Source organism: Hyla sarda, chromosome 2 (genome assembly GCF_029499605.1).
Source record: "Hyla sarda isolate aHylSar1 chromosome 2, aHylSar1.hap1, whole genome shotgun sequence".
Lineage (NCBI taxonomy): Eukaryota > Metazoa > Chordata > Amphibia > Anura > Hylidae > Hyla > Hyla sarda.
The window spans coordinates 32,516,502-32,543,989 of record NC_079190.1 but is presented as its reverse complement, the minus strand read 5'-3'; the positions used below and the strand labels follow the sequence as shown (position 1 = coordinate 32,543,989).

General features: G+C 44.3%; 1 protein-coding gene across 5 annotated transcripts in view; it reads right to left on the bottom strand.

Annotated features, from left to right (window-relative positions):
- PIWIL4 (piwi like RNA-mediated gene silencing 4) overlaps positions 1-27,488 on the bottom strand; it is a 319,725-nt gene that overhangs the window by 227,209 nt on the left and 65,028 nt on the right. For all 5 annotated transcript variants that reach the window (XM_056561503.1, XM_056561500.1, XM_056561501.1 and 2 more), the window contains 2 exons: positions 10,652-10,728; positions 6,562-6,670 (listed from right to left, as the gene is read on the bottom strand). In XM_056561503.1, the coding sequence (XP_056417478.1) occupies positions 6,562-6,670; positions 10,652-10,723 (181 nt within the window). In that variant the 5' untranslated portion in view covers positions 10,724-10,728. The remainder of the gene's footprint in view (positions 1-6,561; positions 6,671-10,651; positions 10,729-27,488) is intronic.

Here is a 27,488-nt window from a genome sequence, read left to right as displayed (position 1 = left end):
GTGTGTGTGTGTGTATATATATATATATATATATATATATATATATGACTGGTAAATGTTACAATGCTTACTTATGTATCTAAAAATCTTGGGCCACAACCCAACAATCATCAAAAATCCTTTCAGGACAGATGTCAGATCACAGATAAACTGCAGGTGGTGACATGACACATTTTACTTACCACTAAATCAGAGTTTCCCAACCAGGGTGCCTCCAGCTGTTGCAAAACTACAATTCCCAGCATGCCCGGACAGCCGAAGGCTGTCCGGGCATGCTGGGAGTTGTAGTTTTGCAACAGCTGGAGGCACCCTGGTTGGGAAACACTGCACTAGATGCAATGCACACAGTTCTGGAGCACTCTGCCCGACCTCTTGCTGTTTAACAGACCTGCAATGTTCTTCTTACAAGGCTCAAATCCCGCGCATGAACCATTGTTTCCAACTGCGGCGCAAGCACGGGGAGCTATACGAAGCCACGACCTACACTTCTCACGCTCACTGCTCCTGTGCCGCCAGGATTCCTTTCTCTGTCGGTGCATGCGCAGTGAGTGTGAGAAGTGAGGGTGTGACTTCAACAACTCACTTCACCTGCACCGCAACTAGAAGCGATGACGCATGCGCGGGATATGAGCAGGGATCAGTGCTGTAAGCCCTTCATGTCTATCAAACAGAAAGATGGTGGGCAATCAGATCACAGAGGAAATGTGGCCCTAGGACAATTAAAGGGGTACGCCACTTATAAACATTTTTTTTTTATTAATTGGTGCCAAATTACTTCTATTAAAAAATCTTTATCCTTCTAGTACTTATAAGCTTCTGTATGCTCCACAGGAAGTATTTTTCTTTTTGAATTTCTTTTCTGTCTGTCCACAGTGCTCTCTACTGACACCTGTGTCCATTTTATGAACTGTCCAGAGTAGGAGAAAATCCGCATAGCAAACCATGGCTTCCAAAGCCGGCAGGATATTGTCATGTATAAAAAGAGGCATGGACTCGAGGGACAGGGACATAATACTCCCCCTTTATAAATCATTGGTTCGGCCTCACCTGGAATATGCTGTTCAGTTTTGTGCACCAGTCCATAAAAGGGACACTGCGGAGTTGGAAAGGGTGCAGAGACGCGCGACTAAACTAATATGGGGCATGGAACATCTTAGCTATGAGGAGCGATTAAAGGAGTTACAATTGTTTAGTCTTGAGAAGAGACGTTTAAGGGGGGATATGATAAACGTATATAAGTATATTAATGGCCCATACAAAAAATATGGAGAAAAACTGTTCCAGGTTAAACCCCCCCAAAGGACGAGGGGGCACTCCCTCCGTCTGGAGAAGAAAAAGTTTAGTCTAAAGGGGCGACACGCCTTCTTTACCGTGAGGACTGTGAATTTATGGAACGGTCTACCTCAGGAACTGGTCAAAGCAGGAACAATTAATAGCTTTAAAACAGGGTTAGATACATTCCTGGAACAAAATAACAATAATGCTTATGCAGAATTATAAAACTACATCCCTTTCCCTTATCCCCTTACACCCTTCACTTCAACTCCCTGGTTGGACTTGATGGACGTATGTCTTTTTTCAACCATACTAACTATGTAACTATGTAACCTATCCTGCTCTGGACAGTACCTGATACGGACAGAGGTGTCAGCAGAGAGCACTGTGGTCAGACAGAAAGGAAATTCAAAAAGAAAATAACTTTCTGTGGATCATACAGAAGCCTAAAAGTACTAGAAGGATTATGATTTTTTTATAAAAGTAATTTACAAATCTATTTAACTTTCTGTCATCAGTTGATTTAAAAAAAAAAAAAAGAGTACCCCTTTAAAGGTATGATATGAATGGTTTTATGAAATCTTTAGTCGAGTGGCAGCAGCTCAAAGCGAATCTGTGGGTGACAGATTTGTTTTAAGGGTAGGATCACACATAGCTTATTTCATACTTATTGAAATGAATGGGTAGTAAAATACGCAGCATCAAAATACGATAGGTGTGACCGTACCCTAAGGGTACGTTCAGACGAGCAGATTTTCGCAGCGTATTTCACTGCGGATCCACCGCTGAAAGACCTCTGTACACTGCCTTTACATGTGCCTGCTCCGAGCGGCAATACGGTGCTACGTGCAGACACATTGAAACGATGTGCGAGGCACTTTGCATGCACGGTGTACTCGCTCACATCACGGCCACTCCCCCTGCTCAATGAGCTAGGCCGAGAGCTGCCGCGATGTGCGAGTATACTGCGCATGCACATGGCGACTCGCAGTGTGTCTGCTCGTAGCGGCAGAATACAGCGGTCCTTCGGCGGCAGATCCGCAGCATAAAATATGCTGTAAATCCGCTCGTCAGAACTTACCCTAACAGTCAGGGGCGGACATATCACTTGTTCAGCCGGTTCGGCTGCACAGGGACCCAGCGTGTTAGGGGGCCCCCCTAGTAGCCCAGGTCACAGCCTGGGCCTCACAGTCTGGGCCCCTGCAGGGCCCCCTGCCAGTACTTCATACTATATGCTGCAGCAACAGGTCCCGGACCTGCCGCTGACAGCAGTAATTTACCTTTAAACCGGCCGGGCGAGACGGACAGGCCAGGGGCTGATGGGAACCGACGTGCCCCGCGCAGGCACGCACGTCTGTTCCAAGCCCCTGATGTCACGTGTCATGGCCTCTGACCCCGGCAGAAGCGACAGGAGCAGCAAACCCTCCCACCTCACACGGCCGCATCACTGAGCAGATAAGGTGAGGAGAGCGACGATCGAGTGCAGGGGGGTGGGGGGAGGGGATTGTAATGATGATGAAGAGGACAGGAGGGGTGTTGAAGAGGTTGGTGGTGTAATGATAAGGAGGATTGGGCGTCTTGGAGAGCGTAGTGTTGATAAGGAGGACCAGAAGGGGGGTCAGGGGTGTAGTGATTAGAGGGTTTAATGTTGATGAGAAGGACTGGGGGGGGGAGGGGGTAGTCAGCTGTGTAATACTGATGAGGTGCTTAAGGTATATGAGGTGATGAGGAGACTGAGGATGTAGTGCATGGGGTGTATGGGGGTGATGAGGAGACTGAGGATGGGTTGCGTGGGGTGTATGGGGTGATGAGGAGACTGAGGATGGAGTGCATGGGGTGTATGGGGTGATGAGGATGGAGTGCATGGGGTGTATGGGGTGATGAGGAGACTGAGGATGGGTTGTGTGGGGTGTATGGGGTGATGAGGAGACTGAGGATGGAGTGCATGGGGTGATGAGGAGACTGAGGATGGGGTTTATGGGGTGATGAGGAGACTGAGGATGGGGTGTGTGGGGTGTATGGGGTGATGAGGAGACTGAGGATGGGTTGTGTGGGGTGTATGGGGTGATGAGGAGACTGAGGATGGAGTGCATGGGGTGATGAGGAGACTGAGGATGGGGTTTATGGGGTGATGAGGAGACTGAGGATGGGGTGTGTGGGGTGTATGGGGTGATGAGGAGACTGAGGATGGGTTGTGTGGGGTGTATGGGGTGATGAGGAGACTGAGGATGGAGTGCATGGGGTGATGAGGAGACTGAGGATGGGGTTTATGGGGTGATGAGGAGACTGAGGATGGGGTGTGTGGGGTGTATGGGGTGATGAGGAGACTGAGGATGGAGTGCATGGGGTGATGAGAAGACCGAGGATGGGTTGTGTGGGGTGTATGGGGTGATGAGACTGAGGATGGGGTGCGTGGGGTGTATGGGGGTGATGATTAGACTGAGGATGGGTTGTGTGGGGTGTATGGGGGGATAAGGAGACTGAGGATGGAGTGCGTAGGGTGTATGGGGTGATTCAGTGGTGTATAGTGATTGGCAGTATTATATTAATAGAGTACAGTGGTTGGCAGTATTATATTAATAGAGTACAGTGGTTGGCAGTATTATATTCAGGGGAACAGTATTTGGCAGTATTATATTCGGGGGTACAGTGGTTGGCAGTATTATATTCAGGGGTACAGTGGTTGGCAGTATTATATTCAGGGGTACAGTGGTTGGCAGTATTATATTCAGGGGTGCAGTGGTTGGCAGGGTTATATTCAGGGGGTACAGTATTTGGCAAGGTTATAATGATTATTGTCATCATACAGAGGATGAGGATCTACTGACAAATTAAGGAACCAATGATGTCCAGGGGTCAGACTCTGCAGAGAAGATGGAAGAAGTCCTGGTGTCTGGACCAGATGAAGAAGAAAAGTAAAGACAACAGAGAAGACGTCACTCAGGTCAGTGATATCATTGTGTATTTTCCTAACTGTCCCATCAGAGCTGTAGTCACTGATATCATTGTGTAGTCTCCTGACTGTCCCATCAGCTGTAGTCACTTCAGACATGATGGAAGTTGCAGCTTTCCAACATCTGGGGAGCCACTTGAACCAAGGTGATTGGTGGGGGTCCCATGAGTCAGACCCCCACCATAAAAATGGGCTGTTTATTTTAAAATGCCTGAGCCTATTTTTGGTCCCAGTCTGGCCCTGCCTGTAAGTCACTTCTATCACTAAGGATAAGAAGCCAAGGAACCAGGGGGTGCCAAGGGGTGTCGTGCTAAGTCCAGGGGTGCGAATGTAAAGGGGAGCACTGCCCTCTGCCTCCCAGCTAGATACGGGTCAGGCTGACCCGGGGGAGTACTCACTGGGCCGCGCACTGAGAGGGACAGGGGCCACCCGGAGCCCACCTCAGGAGCCGTTCCATCCACCTGTGGTGGACAAGGCAAGTGGCGACACTACATGCGCGGGGTAAGTGGAGGCCCTCCGGTGGGGTCTAGGTACATGAGGGGGCACAGTGCTTGGGGGGGGGGGGGGGGGGGGCCCAGGCACATTCTTTGCACAGGGGCCCTCTGCTGTCTGTGTCCGCCCCTGCTAAGAGTGTATTTACATCCTGGATTCAATGCCGATTTGAAGTTGCGGATCCGCAGTTGTAAAGTCCTGCACCTCCATATTACTATCCTCCCCTCCCTCTCCCCTCCTCTCCATGTTATCCTTGCCTCTCAATGTTACAAGCTTTTCTTTTAGATCCAGGATTCAGGCTTCTAAACGCACAAGCTCACATCTCGCTTGGCAATATGTCCCTCGTACAGCTGTTCAAGCACCAGATGTACATTGGATAGCATAGTCTGACATGGAGGACTTGTATACTTATGGGCATAACAGAACCTAAAACCCAGTTATCTATTGAGACAGGTGTAAATAATTATAAGTGACTTTTCTTAACTCCCAGAATCTAAAGTTACTGAATCTCAAGTCACACACTTAAAGGGGTACTCCCCTGGCCAGCGTTCGGAACATTTAGTTCCGAACACTGTGTGCGCGCTGCGGGGGTCAGCCCTGCCCCCTCCTGACATCAGGCCAGCCCTTGCAGCACGCACAAAGCGTTCGGAACTAAATATTCAGTGGAGTACCCCTTTAAAGAGTACCTGTCATCAAACCATATTTTCTAAACTAACTCAGATTCTATTCCCTAACTACTCCTAACACCCTTCCTGCCCTTTAAAATGCTGTGTATCATACCTTTCCCCTTGCTCACATTGAATGAGCTCCCGACAGGAGAAAGTGGGCGTTCCCCAGCAGGCACAACGTCACTGAAGCCTGTGAGAGCTGTGCCTCGCTATGCCCCGAACGCACTTCCTGAGTTTGGTCTCCTGCCAGGCCGGGAGGAGACCAAACTAACTGTTTGACTTGCAGCAGGGAACAGAACAGAGACACCTAGTGGACATTTTTTTCAATCACATTAAAAAGGTTGAGGATTTTAACCGCAAGTAAATAGCAAAGCGTCTTGTAATTACATAAGGAACAATATATTAAAAGTTTAATTTGGTGACAGGTACTCTTTAAAAAATGCAAATCCAGTGCTCGCACACTTCGCTATTTAATTGCTTTAAAGCCATCTAATTCCCAGTCAGAATGCAGTAACTGCTATTCACTGATTCACCTTTCAGGTACTTTACATTGTCATGAATGGGACTTAGGCTGCTTTCACACTGTAAAGTTCTTCCGTTTTAAAGAGCCGTCATAATGTTCCGTTATGTATACCCTAAAAAATCAGACGTTAAACGGCCGTTACAAAATCCCATAATAGTCTATGGGATGCACTATTTCTCTCGTTACTTTTCCCGTCACAAATAACGTCCTTTATTAATAACGGGCTATGATGAGTTAAAATAGATAATGTAAAAATCCCATAGACTTTAATGGGATTTTGTAACTGCTGTTTTTAAGGGTTTTCATAACGGAACAATATAACGGCTCTTTAAAACGGAAGAACTTTATAGTGTGAAAGCAGCCTTATACAGAAGCAGGTTCCACTTTCAGGAACATGGCCCAAGACTTGATGGTGACTTTTTTAGATATTCTAAGACCTCCTTTTAGGTTCACATGATTCCATGCCAGTGGTCTCCAAACTGTGGCTCTTCAGATGTTGCAAAACTACAACTCCTATCATGCCCGGACAGCCAACGGCTGTCCGGGCATGATAGGAGTTGTAGTTTTGCAACATCTGAAGGGCCACAGTTTACAGACCACTGTTCCACGCAATGAGTAGAAATACATATAGTGAAAGCAGGAATACATACACACTGTGCTGCTTGCTTGGCTGCTGCTGCCATTACTGCTGTCCCTGGAAGTTCCGGCTTCATCTCCAAGGCATCTCTGTCGGTCTCGATCGGGATTCAGAGATCGAAACTGAAAGACAGGATGAATTTTTTTGATTTTTCAATAATACAGACATTAGAAGAGGGGGGGGGGGGGTGTTTATAGGGCTACTCCCACCCTGGACATTCATGGTATATCTATAAATATATATTATAGAGTTCCACCTCTAAAACTTGAACCCCGAGGAGAACAAGGATCACCCAATCAGACTTGTAACCCGACTCGTCCAGACAGAGGATATATGAAGTGATGGCCGCACTTCCATGGATAGGGTGATTGCCTATCAACAGGCTGGTTGGGGACCGATAGTGGTAATGCCTAAGGGTAGAGTTTCTGCCAACATTATTGGTGGCGGGTTACTCTATAGGCAAAGCAGGCCCCACAATGTGTAAGAACTCGAAGGGACTGAGGTTTGGCTTGGCCTGGTTGCTTGGCTATGCCCTAGATATTCTGGGCTGTAACAGCTAAACAGACTAACAGCTAGAACATTTAAGTCCAGCTCACTCTGTTTTTAGTTGCCAGTGAAAGAACTAGTTTTGAGTAACCAGCATAGTTGTACTCTGAATTTTTGGATATTGATCTTGGCTCTGCTTCTATGTATCGGTATCTTGTTTACTATCTGTTGCTAAACCGGCCTGTCTGACTACAATTTCAGTGTGTGTGTGTGTGTGTTTAGATTTATTTCTATTAATTTTGTGTGCCTCCAGCTTTTCCCGACACCTACTGTATTGTATTTTATTATTTTGACTTGTCCTTGCACGTAGTTAGGTAGGGACTGTCCTTGTGGTTGTGGACCCATTGTTTAGGACGGGTACACAGGTAGGCAGGGACAGAGGGTGTGGGCAGGGTTATCCCTTCTGCACTCTATCCCTGCCCAACGTGACACAATGTACAGTAAGAACAAGAACAGAAACTTCTGTTTATCCTCAGATTCCCTACTCCTGTACAGTACTATGCAACAATGCATTAAGTAACGTATACATCATGGTTTGGGAGCACCCGACCTGGTGAATGTACAGCTGTTTCTGGGGCCAAGATACAAGTGAGCAGTGATACAGTACTTTCAGTGCTGGGCAGGTACAATCCAGACAATGTGTGCGTGAGCAACAATGTATACGATGTGCATCACTGCTCACTTTACATTCCCGGGGCTGCATGCGATACATGTGTAAGCGTGGCAAATGTAAATGCAGTGATGTATACCGAACACATTGTTGCTCATGTACAAAATGTCTGGATCGCACCAGTCCAATGGCGAGAGAACCCAGCCTACCAAATGTGAAGTGAGCTGCGATGCATACAGTTCTGTATGCATTGCCGCTCACTATACATTTATCGCATCCGGCCTGAGGCTGAGATACAAATGAGAAGCCATACAAAAAGTACACATCGCCGTCTGGATCAGTGTTTCCCAACCAGGGTGCCTCCAGCTGTTGCAAAACTACAACTTCCAGCATGCCCGGACAGCCGAAGGCTGTCCGGGCATGCTGGGAGTTGTAGTTTTGCAACAGCTGGGGGCACCCTGGTTGGGAGACACTGGTCTGGATTGTACAATAGCACCGGGCGAGTTTGAGAGCCTAGCCAAGAAAATGATGTAGTGTCCCGTACATGATGGCGCACACTACAGGTGTATATCAAGCAGACATTTACAGCATGCTTCAGATATGTCATAAATGTCCAAGCTATAAATACACCAAAAACAGGTTGCATCCCTAATATAACATTAGATCCACATAAGCTGATTGACGCAATACAAATTCGGCTGCCATTTGTTCGACTATTATGAGCTATCTGTAAGGTCTTTTATTATTGGCTTCAAAGGGAAGGTGGTCTAAACAAGCAGAGTACAATGGTGCTCTATAGCCCGTCCAGCCATAGAAGAAAGCAAGATCATAAGATGTCGAGCAATGGATTCAACAATAATAACATTAGATTACACTACAGTAAATATATTTACATTTGTATGTATAGGTAGCATGTCAATATAAAATACACTAGCACATGCACTCAGGGGGGGCTAGGGGGGAGGCACAGATTTAGCTTTAAAGGGGTACTTCAAGTGAAAAAGTATTTTTAAATAAATTGGTACCAGAAAGTTAAACAGATTTGTAAACGACTTCTATTAAAAAATCCTAATCCTTCCAGTACTTATCAGCTGCTGTATGCTCCAGAGGAGGTTGTGTAGTTCTTTTCTGTCTGACCACAGTGCTCTCTGCTGACACCTCTGTCCATGTCAGGAACTGTCAGTAGCAGAACAAGTTTGCTATGGGGATTTGCTCCTGCTCTTTGTCAGTCCCTGCACATAGTTAGGTAGGGACCGTTCTTGTGGTTGTGGACCCGTTGTTTAGGACGGGTACGCAAGTAGGCAGGGAGAGAGGGTGTGGGCAGGTTTATCCCTTCTGCACTCTATCCCTGCCCAACGTGACACAATGTACAGTAAGAACAAGAACAGAAACTGGAAAGAACAACAGAACTTCCTCTGGAGCATACAGCAGCTAAGTACTGGAAGGATTAAGATTTTTTAATAGAAGTAATTTACAAATCTGTATAACTTTCTGCCACCAGTTGATTTAAATTTTTTTTTTGCCCTCTGGAGAACCCCTTTAAGACTGGGTCTCAGAACATCCAACATCTTGCAATTTCCTCCTAAACACCTCCTAGTGGTGACTGCAGGCAAATAAAATTTTACTCTGTCAATGAAAAAAAGCCGGAGTTCAGTACCAGACAGAACTGTGACCACTTCACAGATGGGACGTTCAAAAAGTTTCCACACTATTACATTTTTGTCGGAAACAATGAAGGCAGGAGGAGTAGTAATTGGTCGTGTCTCAGAGTGTCATGTGACTTACCTCACACAGGAAGGTGGCTTTTGATTTAATTTGTTTTGAAATAAATAGATTTTAAAAAAAAAGTGCGCACACCTTTTAAAGGTCCCACATATTATGGAATGAATGAGAATTTTTGAACTAGTGATATTAAAAGTAAAAGCAGAAAGTTGTACATGGGTGGACATTGACTTTAAAGGGAACCTGTCATCGCTTGCACTTATGCTGCCCCTGGATCACAAATCCCACCAGCCTTGATCGGTAGGACCTCTCTTTGTTTGGGTATAGGGAGAGACCTATAAATCATCCCAGGTCAGGCAGACCGGGGATCACCTAGATGACTTGTGGTTCAGGCAGCATGAAAGTGATGACAGGTCCCTTTAAAGGGGCAGTGTCTGATCGTAGATGACCTGCCGCTGGGGACCCCCGTGATCTCCTCTGCGGCACCCCTGTCATGCGGCGCACAGAGCGTGCTCCGCTCCGTGCCGGATGACTAGCCACTACAACCACCACACCATCCCCATTCATGTCTATGGGAGGGGGCGTGACGGCTACTACCCCGCCTTCGTGAGGTCACTCCATGCTCCTCCATTCATGTCTATGGGAGGGGGTGTGACGGCTACTATGTATGCCCCCATGATCAGACATCTTATCCACTATCCTTTGATTAGGGGATAAGATGTTTTCCGGTGGAGTACCTCTTTTTTTTTTATCAACTGGTGCCAGAAAGTTAAACAGATTTGTAAATTACTTCTATTAAAAAATCGTAATCCTTCTAGTACTTTTTAGGGGCTGTATACTACAGAGGAAATGCTTATCTTTTTGGATTTCTCTTATGTCACGACCACAGTGCTCTCTGCTGACCTCTGCTGTCCATTTTAGGAACTGTCCAGAGCAGCATATGTTTGCTATGGGGATTTTCTCCTGCTCTGGACAGTTCCTAAAATGAACAGAAGAGGTCAGCAGAGAGCACCGTGGTCGTGACATAAGAGAAATCCAAAAAGATAAACATTTCCTCTGTAGTATACAGCCCCTAAAAAGTACTGGAAGGATTAAGATTTTTTAACAGAAGTAATTTACAAATCTGTTTAACTTTCTGGCACCAGTTGATAAAAAAAAGAAAAAAGTTTTCCACAGTAGTACCCCTTTAAGATTGCATGGAAAGAGTCATATAAAGGGAACTTACCCGGGTAGGTGAATTAGCAGCGGAGCTACGACCATCATCAGGAAACTTTCTCTTCTGAGTTCGTTCAGTCATTTTTGCTGTAAGAAAGAGCAGGATTACTATAAGGATGACTTTGTTTTCCAGGACACCTATAGATGTACACCTGATGAATAGATGTTTTCTTTCCAAAAATTAAAATGAAAGATGAGGGCTGTGTTCACACGTTCAGGTTTTTAATTGGAATTATTAGAAACAAAGCCAAAATTAGATCTGAAAACAGACCAAGTCCCACTCTTGCTTTTATATGTGTCCCCCATTTATGAACTGTTCCTGGCTTGGCATTCAATAATTACAACTGAAAACCTGAACAAATGAACACAGCCTTTAAATGGGCACCATTATTAAAACAAATTTTTGCTATTGCACTCCTTATGGTAAATAAAACATCTTTCTAATACACTTTGTTTAAACAAAATTAAGTTTTCTATGTGTTATTGGTGTTTAAAAAAGCTGCCACTAGGTGTCTCCCTACTTGTCCAACCCCCCACCCCCATCTTTTGCACATACTTTGGACTCCTGCTGACCTGGCAAAAGTCCAAAATCAGGAAATTCTGAGGGGAAGGGGGTGCAGCTTTAGCCAATCATAGCTTATCTCACACTGAACTGCTCTGGGCTGTGTGTAGCAGGGTGAGGGAGGAAGTTCTCCCCTGTATGGCTTCACATGATGTCACACCTGCTGGGGAACGCCCCTTCCCAGTCTGTGAATCTGACTGAGCAGAAAATACAGAGCAATATCAAGGTAGAAAACTAACAAATAATAAAAATAAAGGCAGGGGGTGGATTCATGATGGGGGACAGTGAACTGGGAGGATTATAAAATGTAACAAGCTCATGAGAGGTACTTTTAAAGGCTATGTTTACTGTGCGTAATTTCGCATTAGGATTCCACAGGAAGATTCTGCAGCAGCAGAGTCCCATTGATATCAATGGGATTCTGCTGCCCTGTTCCTACGGCAGAATTTCCACGCCAGAAATTCAAATTTTGGTATCCGCAGAAAGAATAAACAGGTCTACTCTTTCTGCGGGGTCCGCACGGATATGCATTGCCGTCTATGAGACAGCACAATTCCAAGTGGTCCATATTCTGCCGGCTCTCCGCTTTCAAATGAATAAGCATCCCCAGGAATGCTTGTTCCCGGGAATCTTGTAATAGAGCCAGCTACAGTCATGCGGGATAAGTCACATGATGACATTATAGTTTGGACTATGCCTAGTTATTTTTATAATTTTTTTTTTTTTTTTAAACGTCTACTCATGACATCGTTCAATTTCTTCTAAAATACACTGTTAGGGTGCGTTCCCACAGGGCGTATACGCAGCGTATTTGACGCTGCGCAAAATTTACGGCAGCAGCGGGAAATACGCTGCGTATACGCCCTGTGCGAACGCACCCTTATACTTCTGTACTGAAGGGTATAATGTCTGTTCAGTGTAAAACTTATCACCGTCCCATTAGGCCCTATTGGGGGCATCAATAAACCATAGGAACTCTAATGCATTAAATGCTGTAATTACATGGTAGGGACGCCAATGGCATTACAGGATTAGCCCCCTCACTTCATTAAACCAAGTGTTTCCCAACCAGTGTGCCTCCAGCTGCTGCAAAACTACAACTCCCAGCATGCCCGGACAGCCGAAGGCTGTCCGGGCTTGCTGGGAGTTGTAGTTTAGCCACAGCTGGAGGCACCCTGGTTGGGAAACACTGCTCTAAAGGGCTGGTTTAACCCCACTGTGTCATGCAACATTCCAGGACAGCCAAATGCTCTCATCAGATCACATAAAAAATTGAAGAAAAAGTGATCAAAAAGTAAAAACTACTAAAACAAAACTAAAGATTATACTGCAGAAAAATAAGCCTCCATTCAGCTTTGTAGACAGAAAAGTGAAAAAGTTAGAGGGGGTCAGTAAAAGGACAAATAAAAATAAAAAAATGCTTTTTTATAAACAATGGGGGACTGCTGCATCGGAATTTCCATCTACAGAATTTTTTTAAATGTAGTAAAAACATGACGGGAATGATACAAATTGGGTATCATTGCGATCGTACCAACCTGAGAAATACAGATAACAACATGTATGGTAAATGTCATCGCACAGTGAACGTCGTGAAAACAAACCACAACCCAACCCGTTCTTTTTCAATTTTGCCTCAGAAATATTAATTTTTATTTGCAGTAAATTGTATTGCCAATAAAAAGTACAATTGTTCCCACAAAAAACAAGCCCTTATACGGCTCTGTAGATGGAAGTTCACACTCCAGAATATTCGAACCATACATCCCAGTGCACAGCAAGAGCCGTCGGCACCAGGACACCCTCCTCCACCGACGGCAAAGGACCGGGAACTTGAATTTCCCTGGCGGACTTCTGCAGTGTGCACGGTGCAGCAGAATTCCATTATAAACAATGGGGGACTGCTGCATTGGAATTTCCATCTACAGAGTGCAAATTCTCAAATCAGAAATGATCTAGTGCGTATGGGCCCTTATGGCTCTTATAAGATGAGGAGGGAGGGGAAAAAAAACCACCAAAATTAAAATTGGCTACATCATTAAAGGGGTACTTTTTTTTTTAGATGAACTGGTGCTAGAAAGTTATACAGATTTGTAAATGGCTTCTATTAAAAAATCTTAACCCTTCCAGAACTTATCAGCTGCTGTATGCTCCACAGGAAGTTGTGTAGCTCTTTTCAGTCTAACCACAGTGCTCTCTGATGCCACCTCTGTCCATGTCAGGAACTGTCCAGAGTAGGAGCAAATCCCCATAGCAAACCTCTCCTGCTCTGGACAGTTCCTGACAAGGACAGAGGTGTCAGCAGAGAGCACTGAGGTCAGATAGAAAAGAACAGCTCAACTTCCTCTGTAGTATACAGCTGCTGATAAGTACTGGAAGGATAAGGATTTTTTAATAGAAGTAATTTACAAATCTGTATAACTTTCTAGCACCAGTTCATTTGTGTGGCGCTGTAGACACAGTGCCTGCTTGTAGCAGATGCACTGCAGGAAATCCGCCAATATGAGCAGACACACAGAGATACCAGTCGCAACAGGGAGCTCGCTCTTGTGACTGTCCGCATTGCAAAATACGCTGCGAATGCGCTAGGTGTGACCCTACCCTAAAGCTGGATTGAAAATACTTTGCATCTGTAATATGCCTGTATATAAGATCTTATCTTATGACGGGGGCACTTTAAAGGGGTACTGAACTGGTGCCAGAAAGTTAAACAGATTTGTAAATTAAATCTATTTAAAAATCTTAATCCTTCCAGTACTTATTAGCAGCTTTATGCTTTTTGTCTTGTCCACAGTGCTCTCTGCTGACACCTGCTTCCCGTGTGAGGAACTGTCCAGAGCAGCATAGGTTTGCAATGGGGATTTTCTCCTGCTCTGGACAGTTCCTGATACGGGCATCAGGTGTCAGCAGAGAGCACTGTGGACAAGACAAAAAAGAAATTCCTCTGTAGCATATATATAGAAAATAGACATAGACTGGGAATTGCACTTAAAAAGTTCTTTATCTCCAAATTTATCCATATACACAACAGTAGAGAGATATACAGAACACCGGGTGATTATGTTCTGTATATCTCTCTACTGTTGTGTATATGGATAAATTTGGAGATAAAGAACTTTTTAAGTGCAATTCCCAGTCTATGTCTATTTTCTATATATATGGTTTACTGCACTCAGGAGACGGAGCCCTGAGATAGACATAGGGAAGCCACCCATTTCGTGCACACCTGTGTTCTGATTATGTTGAGAAGTGGATACGTGTTTCCTCTGTAGCATACAGCTGCTAAAAAGTACTGGAAGGGTAAAGATTTTTTAATAGAAGTAATTTACAAATCAGTTTAACTTTCTGGCACCAGTTGATTTAAAAAAAAAATTTTCCACCCGAGTACCCCTTTAAATGTTAATTTAGTCCAAAACAAAAAAACAATAAAAACCAATCTATTTATTACCGCGCTGTTTGTTGGATGCAGATGTTTCCCAATGTTACGCTCCTGAGCTCCAAACAGCATCCAATATAATTTCTATAAATGACAGCCTGCTGCTCGTGCGGCCTGCGCTGATTGCAAGACGAGCAGGAACGGGAGCAGCGACGACCTGCACACTGATTAATAAGATGTCAGCCGCCAACCGGACCTCAGCGAGCAGACGATCCTGGGAGGAAATCATCAGCCGGTTCACATAAATCTTCTCCGCTTCGTCCTCATCAGGCCCCTATACATTACTATGGTGATTGCCTTTCACTATGTACAGGGCATTGATTGCCGGCACTGACCATGAGAACAACACGAACCCCATGATCCGCAGTCAGTCTGGATGTAGGATCGCGGCTAAAGGAAAACTTGTCTTATCTATTCTGTTTTACAACACAGTAGAAAAAAACAGCTGGGCAGCTGTTTAATGCAGTGTTTCCCAACCAGTGTGCCTCCAGCTGTTGTAAAACTACAACTCCCATCAAATTTTAAAAAATTATTTAAAAAAATATAAAAGCTGCAACTTCCCACCCATAGGGAACATTGGGGGCAATTATTGTCATTAGAGCTGTTTATGTGTGTAGATTTTCCTCTATTTTGGCGCAGCGCTGTACCTCAAGCAATTTTTGGCGACTTTTTGGTTACACCTTTTTTTTAAGAGTGTACAGAGTGTTAAAGGGGTATTCCAGGCCAAAACTTTTTTTTGATATATAAACTGGCTCCGGAAAGTTAAACAGATTTGTAAATTACTTCTAATAAAAAATCTTAATCCTTCCAATAGTTATTAGCTTCTGAAGTTGAGTTGTTGTTTTCTGTCTAACTGCTTTCTGATGACTCACGTCCCGGGAGCTGTGCAGTTCCTATGGGGATATTCTCCCATCATGCACAGCTGCCGGGACGTGACATCATCATTGAGCAGTTAGACAGAAAACTTCAGAAGCTAATAACTATTGGAAGGATTAAGATTTTTTAATAGAAGTAATTTACAAATCTGTTTAACTTTCCGGAGCCAGTTGATATATATAAAAAAAGGTTTTGCCTGGAATACCCCTTTAAGGTTAGTCTTGTGCAGTGGTAATGAATTTATCAACTGGAACCGCAACCAAAAAAATACTATTTGTGTGGGGAAATTTCAAAGAAAACTTACATTTTGCTAATTTTGGAGGTTTCACACTGTACAAGCGGCGGTATGGGGGCTCTTTTTTTGCGCCGTGATCTGTACTTTTTATTGATACCATATTTGTGTATAGAAAAATTTTAATACATTTTTTATTTAAATTTTTATTTTTTTTACGTTATTATATTTTGATAGTTTGGACATTTACGCACGCGGCGATACCATATATGTTAATTCATTTATTTTATTTTTTTAGACTTTTTTGGGGGTAAAATGGAAAAAGGGAAAATTTACATTTTTATAGGGTGAGGGGATTTTTAAAATTTTTTTAGGGGACTATTTATAGCAATCACTTGATTGCTAATACTGTTCAGTGCTCTTTATAGGACACAGCACTGGTCAGTGTTATCGGCACTCTTCTGCTCTGGTCTGCTCGATCTCAGACCAGAGCAGAAGACCCCTAGAGCCAGGCGGAGGCAGGTGAAGGGACCTCCGGCCACCATGATGGATGATCGGATCCCCGCGGCAGCTCCACGGATGATCCGATCATCCATTTTACCGACCGCACTGCCGCAGATGCGGTGATCTGTATTGATCACGGTATCTGAGGGGTTAATGGCAGACATAAGCTTGATCGCTTATGTCCGCCATTACCGGCGGGTCCCTGGCTGCTGATAGCAGCCAGGAAATGCCGTGCATGATGCGAGCACAACCCTGGTGCTCGCGGTTTTTGCGTGACTCCGCCAAATTTATTAAATGGTTGCGTTTGATAAATTTTGTGGAGGTCACATTTTCTGAAATTTCACTCTTCACATAAACCAAAAAGCTAAGCTAAGTCTGGGATGGGGTTGTTAAGTGACTTTTTGGTGTTTTTTGCTACTTTTTTTGTGCCTTTTTAACCCCTTAAATGTACGTCCTGGTGCGTTAAGTACCACCACACCAGGACGTATATTAAGTCCTGCGTCATTAAGGGGTTAAAAAGGCACAAAAAAAGTTGCAAAAACCACTAAAAAGTCGTTTAACAACCCCATCCCAGACTTAGCTTCGCTTTTTGGTGTATCTGAAGAGTGAAATTTCAGAAAGTGTGCACTCCTCAAAATGTATCAAATGCGACCATTTAAGAAATTTGGCGGAGTCAAGCAAAAAAATAAAAACTAAAAAATGAACTACATCCCACATATCTTAGTAAATTACCCCCATTGAGTTGTTTTGTGAGTTGCACTAATGTGGTAATGTCGTCACTATGCAGGCTTTATTCACAGCTCCCAAGAGAATAACATGAACCATTGAGGGGTAAATGAGAAATCCCTTCCCCATCTCCTGTCCCAAAATCTCCTATGTAAAAGAGGACCTCCAAAAGCCATGGATATTAGGACAAAGCCATAAGCCATGATAGAGATCAGGGATCTGAAATGCATATATGGCCTGGTGAAGAAGCTTACGCATGTCCACAAGACCCGTCAAGGCAAGCTTCGGGAAAACCAGGTATCGCCAACAGCGTTTTGTGGAGATGATGAGACCGGCTTAGACCTTAGCACCTCATAAAGGTATGAAATGTTTTTCCTAAGGGTACCAGAAACCAGATCATCAAAGAGATCAGACCTGATTTCCCTGTCAACAGTAGTTAGTCAGAACCAAACGATTTAACCTGGCGGTATTAAAAGGTCTAAGGTTTTACACCTTAGGTCAAAGAGAAAACCTCCTGAAACTGCGGGGGTCCGATGAGCCCTTCCGAACCCACCAACATGTGACATTTCCCCTAAAGATGCCATGATCAGGACATCTATATTGATCACGACATCTAAAGGGTTAAAGAGCTTGCTTCATAGCCGTGCCATGAATGTACAGCGCTCTACGTGAAATACCTCGCTGCAGTGCTGTAGATTTATGGCGCATGTCCGAATATAGCAGTGAATAAGCCATATTGGACGTTCCTGAATGCTGCAAAAAGCATAGGGCTGTATATCATGCAACCAACTGAAAGAGTAATACTCAATACCTACTAATAATAAATAAATGCAATAATACTACACAATCAATAGATGAGTGTAGATGGAAAACATTCTATATTTCAAACACTCCAGTACCTACATAGTACTAAATAGTCACAATACTAAACAATATGTAAACAACATCCACTTTATAAGGTGCACAAGATAAGGCGCAAAATGGATGTTCATTCTGCACTAGAGTACAACCTATAGTCTAGGGCTCAGGTCTGACATCCGGTAAAGGTCCGAGCAGAACGCTAAGGCCTGGGTCACACCTAGCAGCCTCAGTGACATGAAGGAAAGCGCAAACGAGCGACTGAAGTGTGGAGGATGTATGACCTGAATACTGCCACACACTGTGCCCCTGAATATAATACTGCCACACACTGTACCCTCTGAATATAATACTGCCGCACACTGTACCCTCTGAATATAATACTGCCGCACACTGTACCCTCTGAATACAATACTGCCAAGAACTGTACCCCTAAATATAATACTGCCGCACACTGTACCCCTGAATATAATACTGCCACACACTGTACCCCTGAATATAATACTGCCACACACTGTACCCCTGAATATAATACTACAACACACTGTACCCCTGAATATAATACTACCACATACTGTGCCCCTGAATATAAAACTGCGGCACACTGTACCCTATGAATATAATACTGCCATACACTGTACCCCTGAATATAATACTGCCGCACACTGTACGCCTGAATATAATACTGCCGCACACTGTACCCTCTGAATATAATACTTCCACATACTGTACCCTCTCAATATAATACTGCCACACACTGTACCCTCTCAATATAATACTGCCGCACACTGTACCCATGAATATAATATTACCACACACTGTACCCCTGAATATAATACTGCCACACACTGTACCCCTGAATATAATACTGCCACACACTGTACCCCTGAATATACTACCGCACACTGTACCCTCTGAATATAATACTTCCACATACTGTACCCCTGAATATACTATCGCACACTGTACCCTCTGAATATAATACTTCCACATACTGTACCCTCTGAATATAATACTGCCGCACACTGTACCCTCTGAATATAATGCTGCCGCACACTGTACCCTCTGAATATAATACTGCCGCACACTGTACCCTCTGAATATAATACTGCCACACACTTTACCCCTGAATATAATACTGCCACCCACTGTACCCCTGAATATAATACTGCCACCCACTGTACCCCTGAATATAATACTGCCTCACATTGTACCCCTGAATATAATACTACCTCACACTGTACCCCTGAATATAATACTGCCACACACTGTACCCCTGAATATAATGCGGCCACACACTGTACCCCAGAATATATTACCACCACACACTGTACCCCTGAATATAATACTACTGCACACTGTACCCCTGAATATAATACTACCACACACTGTACCCAAATATAATACTGCCGGACACTGTACCCCTGAATATAATACTGCAGCACACTGTACCCCTGTTCCGGGTGTACTCCCTGTACCTGGAGTACACCCTGAAGCGGCGCCAGTTTCAGCCTCATTCCCACGGCCAGCAGTGAAGTGTGAGGATGCATGAAGACATGAGAGTGAATGAGGCTGAAACTAACGCCACTTCCAGGTGTACTCTGAAAGTGGCGCATGCGCTGTGGCGAAAACCTGCCGCGAGAGCAGGGAGGGAGGCCAGGCATATTGATGAGCCGGGCAGAGCGCCAACCCGGCAGAAGATCATGTGGGGTGCCCAGAGCTCTGGTTTTAACTCCGCCTGTGCCCGAGGGACCTCATTTACATAAAAAGAAAAACAACGATAACGTCAGGACATTGTAAGTATCACTTTGATCAGTATCATCCGCACTACAAGCCTGTATGACCAGTTAGTGCGGGTGATACTGATGACAGATTTCCTTAACCCCCTTTTTTTTTAAATGTATCTCTTTAAATGGTAATAACTTTAGAACGCTTTTTCTGAGCGGAGCGATTCTGTGATTTGTTTTGCGACATATTGTGGTGCATATATAAGTGGTGCATTTTTGTTGACACATGCAGCATTTTTTGTGAAAAACTTTTTTTTATAATTTTTTATGGTGTACACTGTGTGGTAAAAGTGATGTTACATTTCTTCTGTGGGTCAGTACGATTATGGCGATACACATTTTATGTAGCTTTTTATGTTCTTTTTCTTTTTCTGAGCAAAATTATTTTCCTGCCATTAATTTTCCAACAGCCGTAACTTTTTTGTTTTTCGTCTGTTGCCATTGAGTGAGGGCTTATTTTTTGCAAGATGAGCAGTACTTTTCATTGGTATAATTTTTGCGATACATTCTGATCTTTTTTATTCCACTATTTGTACCAAAGTTAGCGAATTTTGCCCTTTTTTGTTGTTGTTTTTTTTACGGTGTTCACCGTGCGCCCCCAGAAATAATGATGTTCCCAAAATTAATTATGCCACTGTGCCCCAGAATTATTGATGCCACTGTGCCCCAGAATTATTGATGCCACTGTGCCCCAGAATTATTGATGCCACTGTGTTCCCAGAATTAATGATGCCACTGTGCCCCAGAATTATTGATGCCACTGTGCCCCAGAATTAATTATGCTGCTGTCCCCCAGAATTAATGATGCCACTGTGCCCCCAGAATTAATTATGCTGCTGTGCTGCACAAAACTAATGATGCCGCTGTTCCCCAGAATTAATGATGCCGCTGTGCCCCCAGATTAATGATGCCACTGTACCCCAGAATTAATGATGCCGCTGTGTCCCCAGAATTAATGATGCCGCTGCGCCCCCAGATTAATGATGCCACTGCGCCCCCAGAATTAATGATGCCACTGTGCCCCCAGAATTAATTATGCTGCTGTGCCCCCAGAATTAATGATGCCACTGTGTCCCCAGAATTAATGATGTCCCAATGCCCCCACATGACTTTGCCACTGTGACTCTCCAGCTGTTGCAAACTACAACTCCCATCATGCACAAACAGAAGGACATGATGGGAGTTGTAGTTCTAAAACAACTGGAGAGTCACACGTGGGGGACACAAATTTGTACCTAATCTTTGCTCCGCTGCTCTGGCCTCTTCTAGTCAGGCCTGGCCAGAAAAGATGATGCAGGCATCACAGGAGAATTGCCGGGTGACCGGGCAGGGGACACAACGTTCCATCGCTACGGTCCACGGCTCTTCATTTGTATCGATGTCTTAAATGGGCACTCTCATTAAAACTAATTTTTGCTATAGCACTCCTTATGGTAAATAAAAAATATTTCTAATATAGGTACTTTGGTTAAAAAAAATGAATTTTTCTATGTTTTATTTGTGCTTAAAAAAGAACACATTTCCCCCCATCTTATACACAGACTTAGGACCGAAGCCCAAACACAGGAAGTGCAGCCTGGAGTGCTGAGGGGGGTGTGTCCAACCAATAGCATATGGCAGTTAAGTGTGAGAGGAGCTATGATTGGATGAGGCTGGACACCCCCCCCCCCCTCAGCACTCCAGGCTGCACTTCCTGTGTTTGGGCTTCGGTCCTAAGTCTGTGCAGAAGATGGGGGATAATGTGCTCTTTTTTAAGCACAAATAAAACATAGAAAACTTCATTTTTTTATTTTTTTTTTACATTCAAAAAAGGATTTTATTGAGAACAACAGAGAAAACAATACACAAATAAGGTGTGCAGGAAAAAATCAAACAGATAAAGGTCCAGGAGCCTTGGGAGGCCATAATAGGACATAAACATGAGCACCAAATCAGAACATCGGATAACACAACATATAGTACGGAAAATATGGTGAAGGCAATGAAAGCAGTGGGAAGAGCGACACAAACTGACCATAGGGATCATAAACAAGTAAACTTCATTTTTTTTAAACAAAGTATATTGGAAATATTTTTTATTTACCATAAGGAGTGCAATAGAAAAAATGTATTTTAATGAGAGTTACCGACACCTATACAAATAATTGAGGGGAGATCCGGCGGGTGGTCGGGATGACTGACGGCCACGGTCGCCAGTTGAATACCCCTGGTCTAGGAGGAAAGCGGACCAACGTGTTTCGTCACATAGTGACTTCCTCAGGGGTGAAGACTCACATCTTCACCCCTGAAGAAGTCACGATGTGACGGAACATGCACAATCTTCCAGAATTCAGATCGTCGTCAAAAGTTCTGTCAATGGGATTGTGATGCCACGCGGAATCCATAAGTTATACCTTGTGGACATTCCGTGCAGAATCCACCTTGCAGTTCCGTAGTGTGAACATACCCGAAGGCAGTGTTTCCCAACCAGGGTGCCTCCATCTATTGCAAAACTACAACTCCCAGCATGCCCGGACAGCCAACGGCTGTCCGGGCATGCTGAGAGTTGTAGTTTTGAAACAGCTGGAGGCACCCTGGTTGGAAAACACTGTCCTAATGGTACATTCATACATGTAACAGCTTTCTTCCATGCATCTGAATGGAGCCGCTTCCGCAGAAACATTACCAACAAATTTGTTGCATGTGAAAATGAATATCTTCCTAAGTAGATTTAATTCCCAAAAACGAGAAGAAATGAGTCGGATGCCTATATCCGCAGGCCGCCATGAGGACGCCGCTCCCTCGTACCCTTGAATCTGTCCCCGCGATCTGATTTCCTTCTTCATTAATAACCTCTACCCTCATTGACTCCTTTTAATACATTTTACGCGAGTCACTTACCGGCGCTGTCACACGGCTGTTTTGTTTAGTGTGGCCATAATTATTTTATTGTGGCGCTTGTACGGTGTGTTCTGTCTACACCCTGCGCCCGTCTCATCCGGCCGTGACAGCTTTACGGCCTCGCGGCGGCGCTGTGAATTAACGATGTAGTTCCACCGTTTCATGATGTACTTACCACAAGGATAAATTGCAATGACAATTTCACTCAGGATCATAAATCAAAGATACATTTATTTTCATCCCCCCCCCTGAACGGTTTTATCAGAACAAACGCAGATCTGTTTCTGGGAGATACTCGTGCGCAAGGAGCTGGAACTGTTCACCATTAAAATATATTCTACAATAGAAAGGTGATTATTCTCCAAGTCTTTTTAAGTTATTTGTACACCCTGTAGAGAAGCAGAGCTGATGGCCGACCTCCCATCCCCCCGACTAAGCTGCGGCTTTACTTACCTGACTATAGCCGAAACTGTACATCTTTAGCTGCTGCAAAACTACAACTCCCAGCATGTCCTGACATTATGCCTATTACAGACTGTCACCTCTACAGACTGTCTATCACCTGTTCAAACTGTCTATCACCCTGTATGGACTGTCTATCATCTGTCTATCACCCTGTATGGACTGTCTATCACCCTTTATGGACTGTCTATCACTCTGTATGGACTGTCTATCACCCTTTATGGACTGTCTATCACCCTTTATGGACTGTCTATCACTCTGTATGGACTGTCTATCACCCTTTATGGACTGTCTATCACCTGTATGGACAGTTTATTATCTGTACGGAGTGTCTCTCCTTACGGACTGTCTATCACCTGTAGAACTGTCTTTCAGACTGTATGGACTGTCCTTCACTTTGTACAGACCTTCTATCACTCTGTACGCAGTGGCGTTGCGACCGGGGTGCGGGGGGTGCGGTCCGCACCGGGTGACACACACCAGGTACGCCGCCGGTCCTCAGTTGCGCTGCCTGTCTCCGTACTAGCAGCACCCCCCCCCCCACTTGCGCTGTCTCTGTAATAGCATCACCTGCCCCCCCCCCCCCCCCGGTCCTCACTTGTTGCGCCTCCGTACTAGCACCCCCACCCTCCCCCCATCACCTGCACAGTGAACCGGCCTGCGCCCCCCCGTCTTCTGTTGCGCCGGTCCGATGTCCCTCCGCAGGGCTGGCGCAGGAGGACGTGACGTCACTCGCTGAGCGCCCGGAGAGTAGGAGCGCTGCGCTGGATGGGTGAGTGAGTGTGTGTCTGTCTCACTCTCTCTGTTTGTGTGTCTCTGTCTGTGTGTGTCTGTGAGTGTGTGTCTCTCTGTGTGTTTTTTTTGTGTGTGTCTGTCGCTATATCTGTCTGTGTGTGGCTCTCTGTCTGTGTGTGACTCTGTGTGTGTGTGTATGTCTCTCTGTGAGTGTGTGTCTCTCTGACTGTGTGTGTGTGTGTGTCTCTCTCTCTCTCTATCTGTGTGTGTCTCTGTGTTGTGTGTGTGTGGGTTTTTTTTTGTGTGGGGGGAGGGGGGGTTTGTTTGAACCAGTGATCTAATGTGGGGAGACATTGACCTATTGTGGGGAACAGGCAAGGGAACCTGCAGCCTAATGGAGGGGAAACTACTACCAAATGAGGGGAATCTATGCTACCTAATGTTGGGAATCTGTGCTACCTAATGTGGGGAAACTGCTACCTAATGTGTGGAATCTATGCTACCTAATGTGTGGAATCTGTGCTACCTAATGTGGGGAATCTGTGTTACCTAATCTGGGGAAATTACTACCTAATATGGGGTAACTGGTACCAAATGTGTGGAATCTATGCTACCTAATGTGTGGAATCTGTGCTAGCTAATGTGGCGAAATTACTACCTAATGTTGGGTAACTGGTACCAAATGTGGGGAATCTATGCTACCTAATGTGGGGAAACTGCTACCTACCTAATGTGGGGGAACTGCTACCTACCTTAAGTGGGGGAACTGCGGCCTACCTAATGCTCGCCCCCCTGGCAGTAGCACCCTTATCATCCACCAGCAAACCCCCCCAGCAGCAGCACCTCCATCAGCAGATCCTGATGGTGGATGATGGGGGTGCTCCTGCCAGGAGTACGATCCTGCCGATGGATGATGGGGGTGATACTGCCAGGGGGGATGGCCAGTAGCACCCTTATCATCCTCCAGCAACACCTCCCCAGTAATAGCACCCCCATCATCCACTAGCAACACCGCCAGATTTATATTCAGAGGGTACAGTATGTGGCAGATTTATATTCAGAGGGTACAGTGTGTGGCGGTATATTCAGAGGGTACAGTATGTGGCAGATTTATATTCAGAGGGTACAGTATGGGGCAGATTTATATTCAGAGGGTACAGTGTGTGGCAGATTTATATTCAGGGGTACAGTATGTGGCAGTATATTCAGAGGGTACCGTATGTGGCAGATTTATATTCAGAGTGTACAGTATGTGTTGGTATTATATTCAGAATGTACAGTGTGTGGCGGTATTATATGCAGAGGGTACAGTATGTGGCAGATTTATATTCAGAGGGTACAGTATGTGTTGGTATTATATTCAGAGTGTACAGTATGTGTTGGTATTATATTCAGAATGTACAGTGTGTGATAGTATTATATTCAGTGGGTATGGTGTATGGAAGGTTTATAATCAAAGAGTATAGTGTATAGTAGTATTATATTTAGAGGATACAGTGTCTGGCAGGTTTATAATAATACTTGTTTTCATATAGAGGATGAGAATGCGCTGACATAGTGAGGAGACGTCTGGGCGTCACATTCTGCAGAGAGAAGTTTTAGCTGGACCAGGCAGTATGTACCATCTGAATTAGATAAGGGAAGACTATAGAGAAGACGTCACCTGTAGTCACTGATATCATTGTGTATTCTCCTCACTATAGAGAAGACGTCACCTGTAGTCACTGATATCATTGTGTATTCTCCTCACTATAGAGAAGACGTCACCTGTAATCACTGATATCATTGTGTATTCTCCTCACTATAGAGAAGACGTCACCTGTAATCACTGATATCATTGTGTATTCTCCTCACTATAGAGAAGACGTCACCTGTAATCACTGATATCATTGTGTATTCTCCTCACTATAGAGAAGACGTCACCTGTAGTCACTGATATCATTGTGTATTCTCCTCACTATAGAGACGACGTCACCTGTAATCACTGATATCATTGTGTATTCTGCTCACTATAGAGAAGACGTCACCTGTAGTCACTGATATCATTGTGTATTCTCCTCACTATAGAGAAGACGTCACCTGTAATCACTGATATCATTGTGTATTCTCCTCACTATAGAGAAGACGTCACCTGTAGTCACTGATATCATTGTGTATTCTCCTCACTATAGAGAAGATGTCACCTGTAGTCACTGATATCATTGTGTATTCTCCTCTCTATGTCCTATCAGAGCTGTAGTCGCTTGTCAGTTCTACAGTTATGATAAGTGAAACTACAACTCCCAGCATAACCTCACCACTGCATAAAGGGGTACTCTACTGGGAAAAATTTTTTTTATCAACTGGTGCTACAAAGTTAAACAGATTTATAAATTACTTCTACTTAAAAATCTTAATCCTTCCAGTACTTATTAGCTGCTGTATAAGTGATTCACAGGAAGTTCTTTTCTTTTTTAATTTATTTTCTGTCTGACCACAGTGCTCTGTACTGACACCTCTGTCCATGTCAAGAACTGTCCATAGTAGGAGCAAATCCCCATAGTAAACCTATCCTGCTCTGGACAGTTCCTGACATGGACAGACAGAGCACTGTGGACAGACTGGAAAGAACTACACAACTTCCTGTGGAGAATACAACAGCTTATAAGGACTGTAAGGATTAAGATTTTAAATAGAAGTAATTTAAAAATCTGTTTAACTTTCTGGCACCAGTTGATATAAAAGTAAATGTTTTCCAGTGGAGTACCCCTTTAAGTAATTCTGGGAGCTGTATATTTAAATGGTGAAAAATTCTTTAACACTTTCCCATTCTGTGGCAACTGGTATATCTGATTATTATACTGGAATTCCTCACAATGCGCTACAACAGTGGTGTCTGTCACAACAGGCTAAAAACTTACTGAGGGGGGGGGGAAGGTATGGGGTGACACCATTTTCTACCGCACCGGGTGACACCAACCCTAGCAACGCCGCTGTCTGTACGGACTGTCTATCACTCTGTATGGACTGTCTATCACTCTGTACAGACTGCCTATTATTCTGTATGGACTGTCTATCACTCTGTACGGACTGTCTATCACTCTGTACGGACTGTCTATCACTCTGTACGGACTTTCTATTATTCTGTATAGACTGTCTATCACTCTGTACGGACTGTCTATCACACTGTAAGTACTGTCTATAACTCTGTATGGACTGTCTATCACTCTGTATGGACTGTCTATCACTCTGTATGGACTGTCTATCACACTGTAAGTACTGTCTATAACTCTGTATGGACTGTCTATCACTCTGTATAGACTGTCTATCACTCTGTATGGACTGTCTATCACTCTGTATGGACTGTCTATCACACTGTAAGTACTGTCTATCACTCTGTATGGACTGTCTATCACTCTGTATGGACTGTCTATCACTCTGTATGGACTGTCTATCACACTGTAAGGACTGTCTATCACTCTGTATGGACTGTCTATCACTCTGTATGGACTGTCTATCACACTGTAAGTACTGTCTATCACTCTGTATGGACTGTCTATCACTCTGTATGGACTGTCTATCACACTGTAAGGACTGTCTATCACTCTGTATAGACTGTCTATCACTCTGTATGGACTGTCTATCACTCTGTATGGACTGTCTATCACTCTGTATGGACTGTCTATCACACTGTAAGTACTGTCTATCACCCTGTATGGACTGTCTATCACTCTGTATGGACTGTCTATCACCCTTTATGGACTGTCTATCACTCTGTATGGACTGTCTATCACCCTTTATGGACTGTCT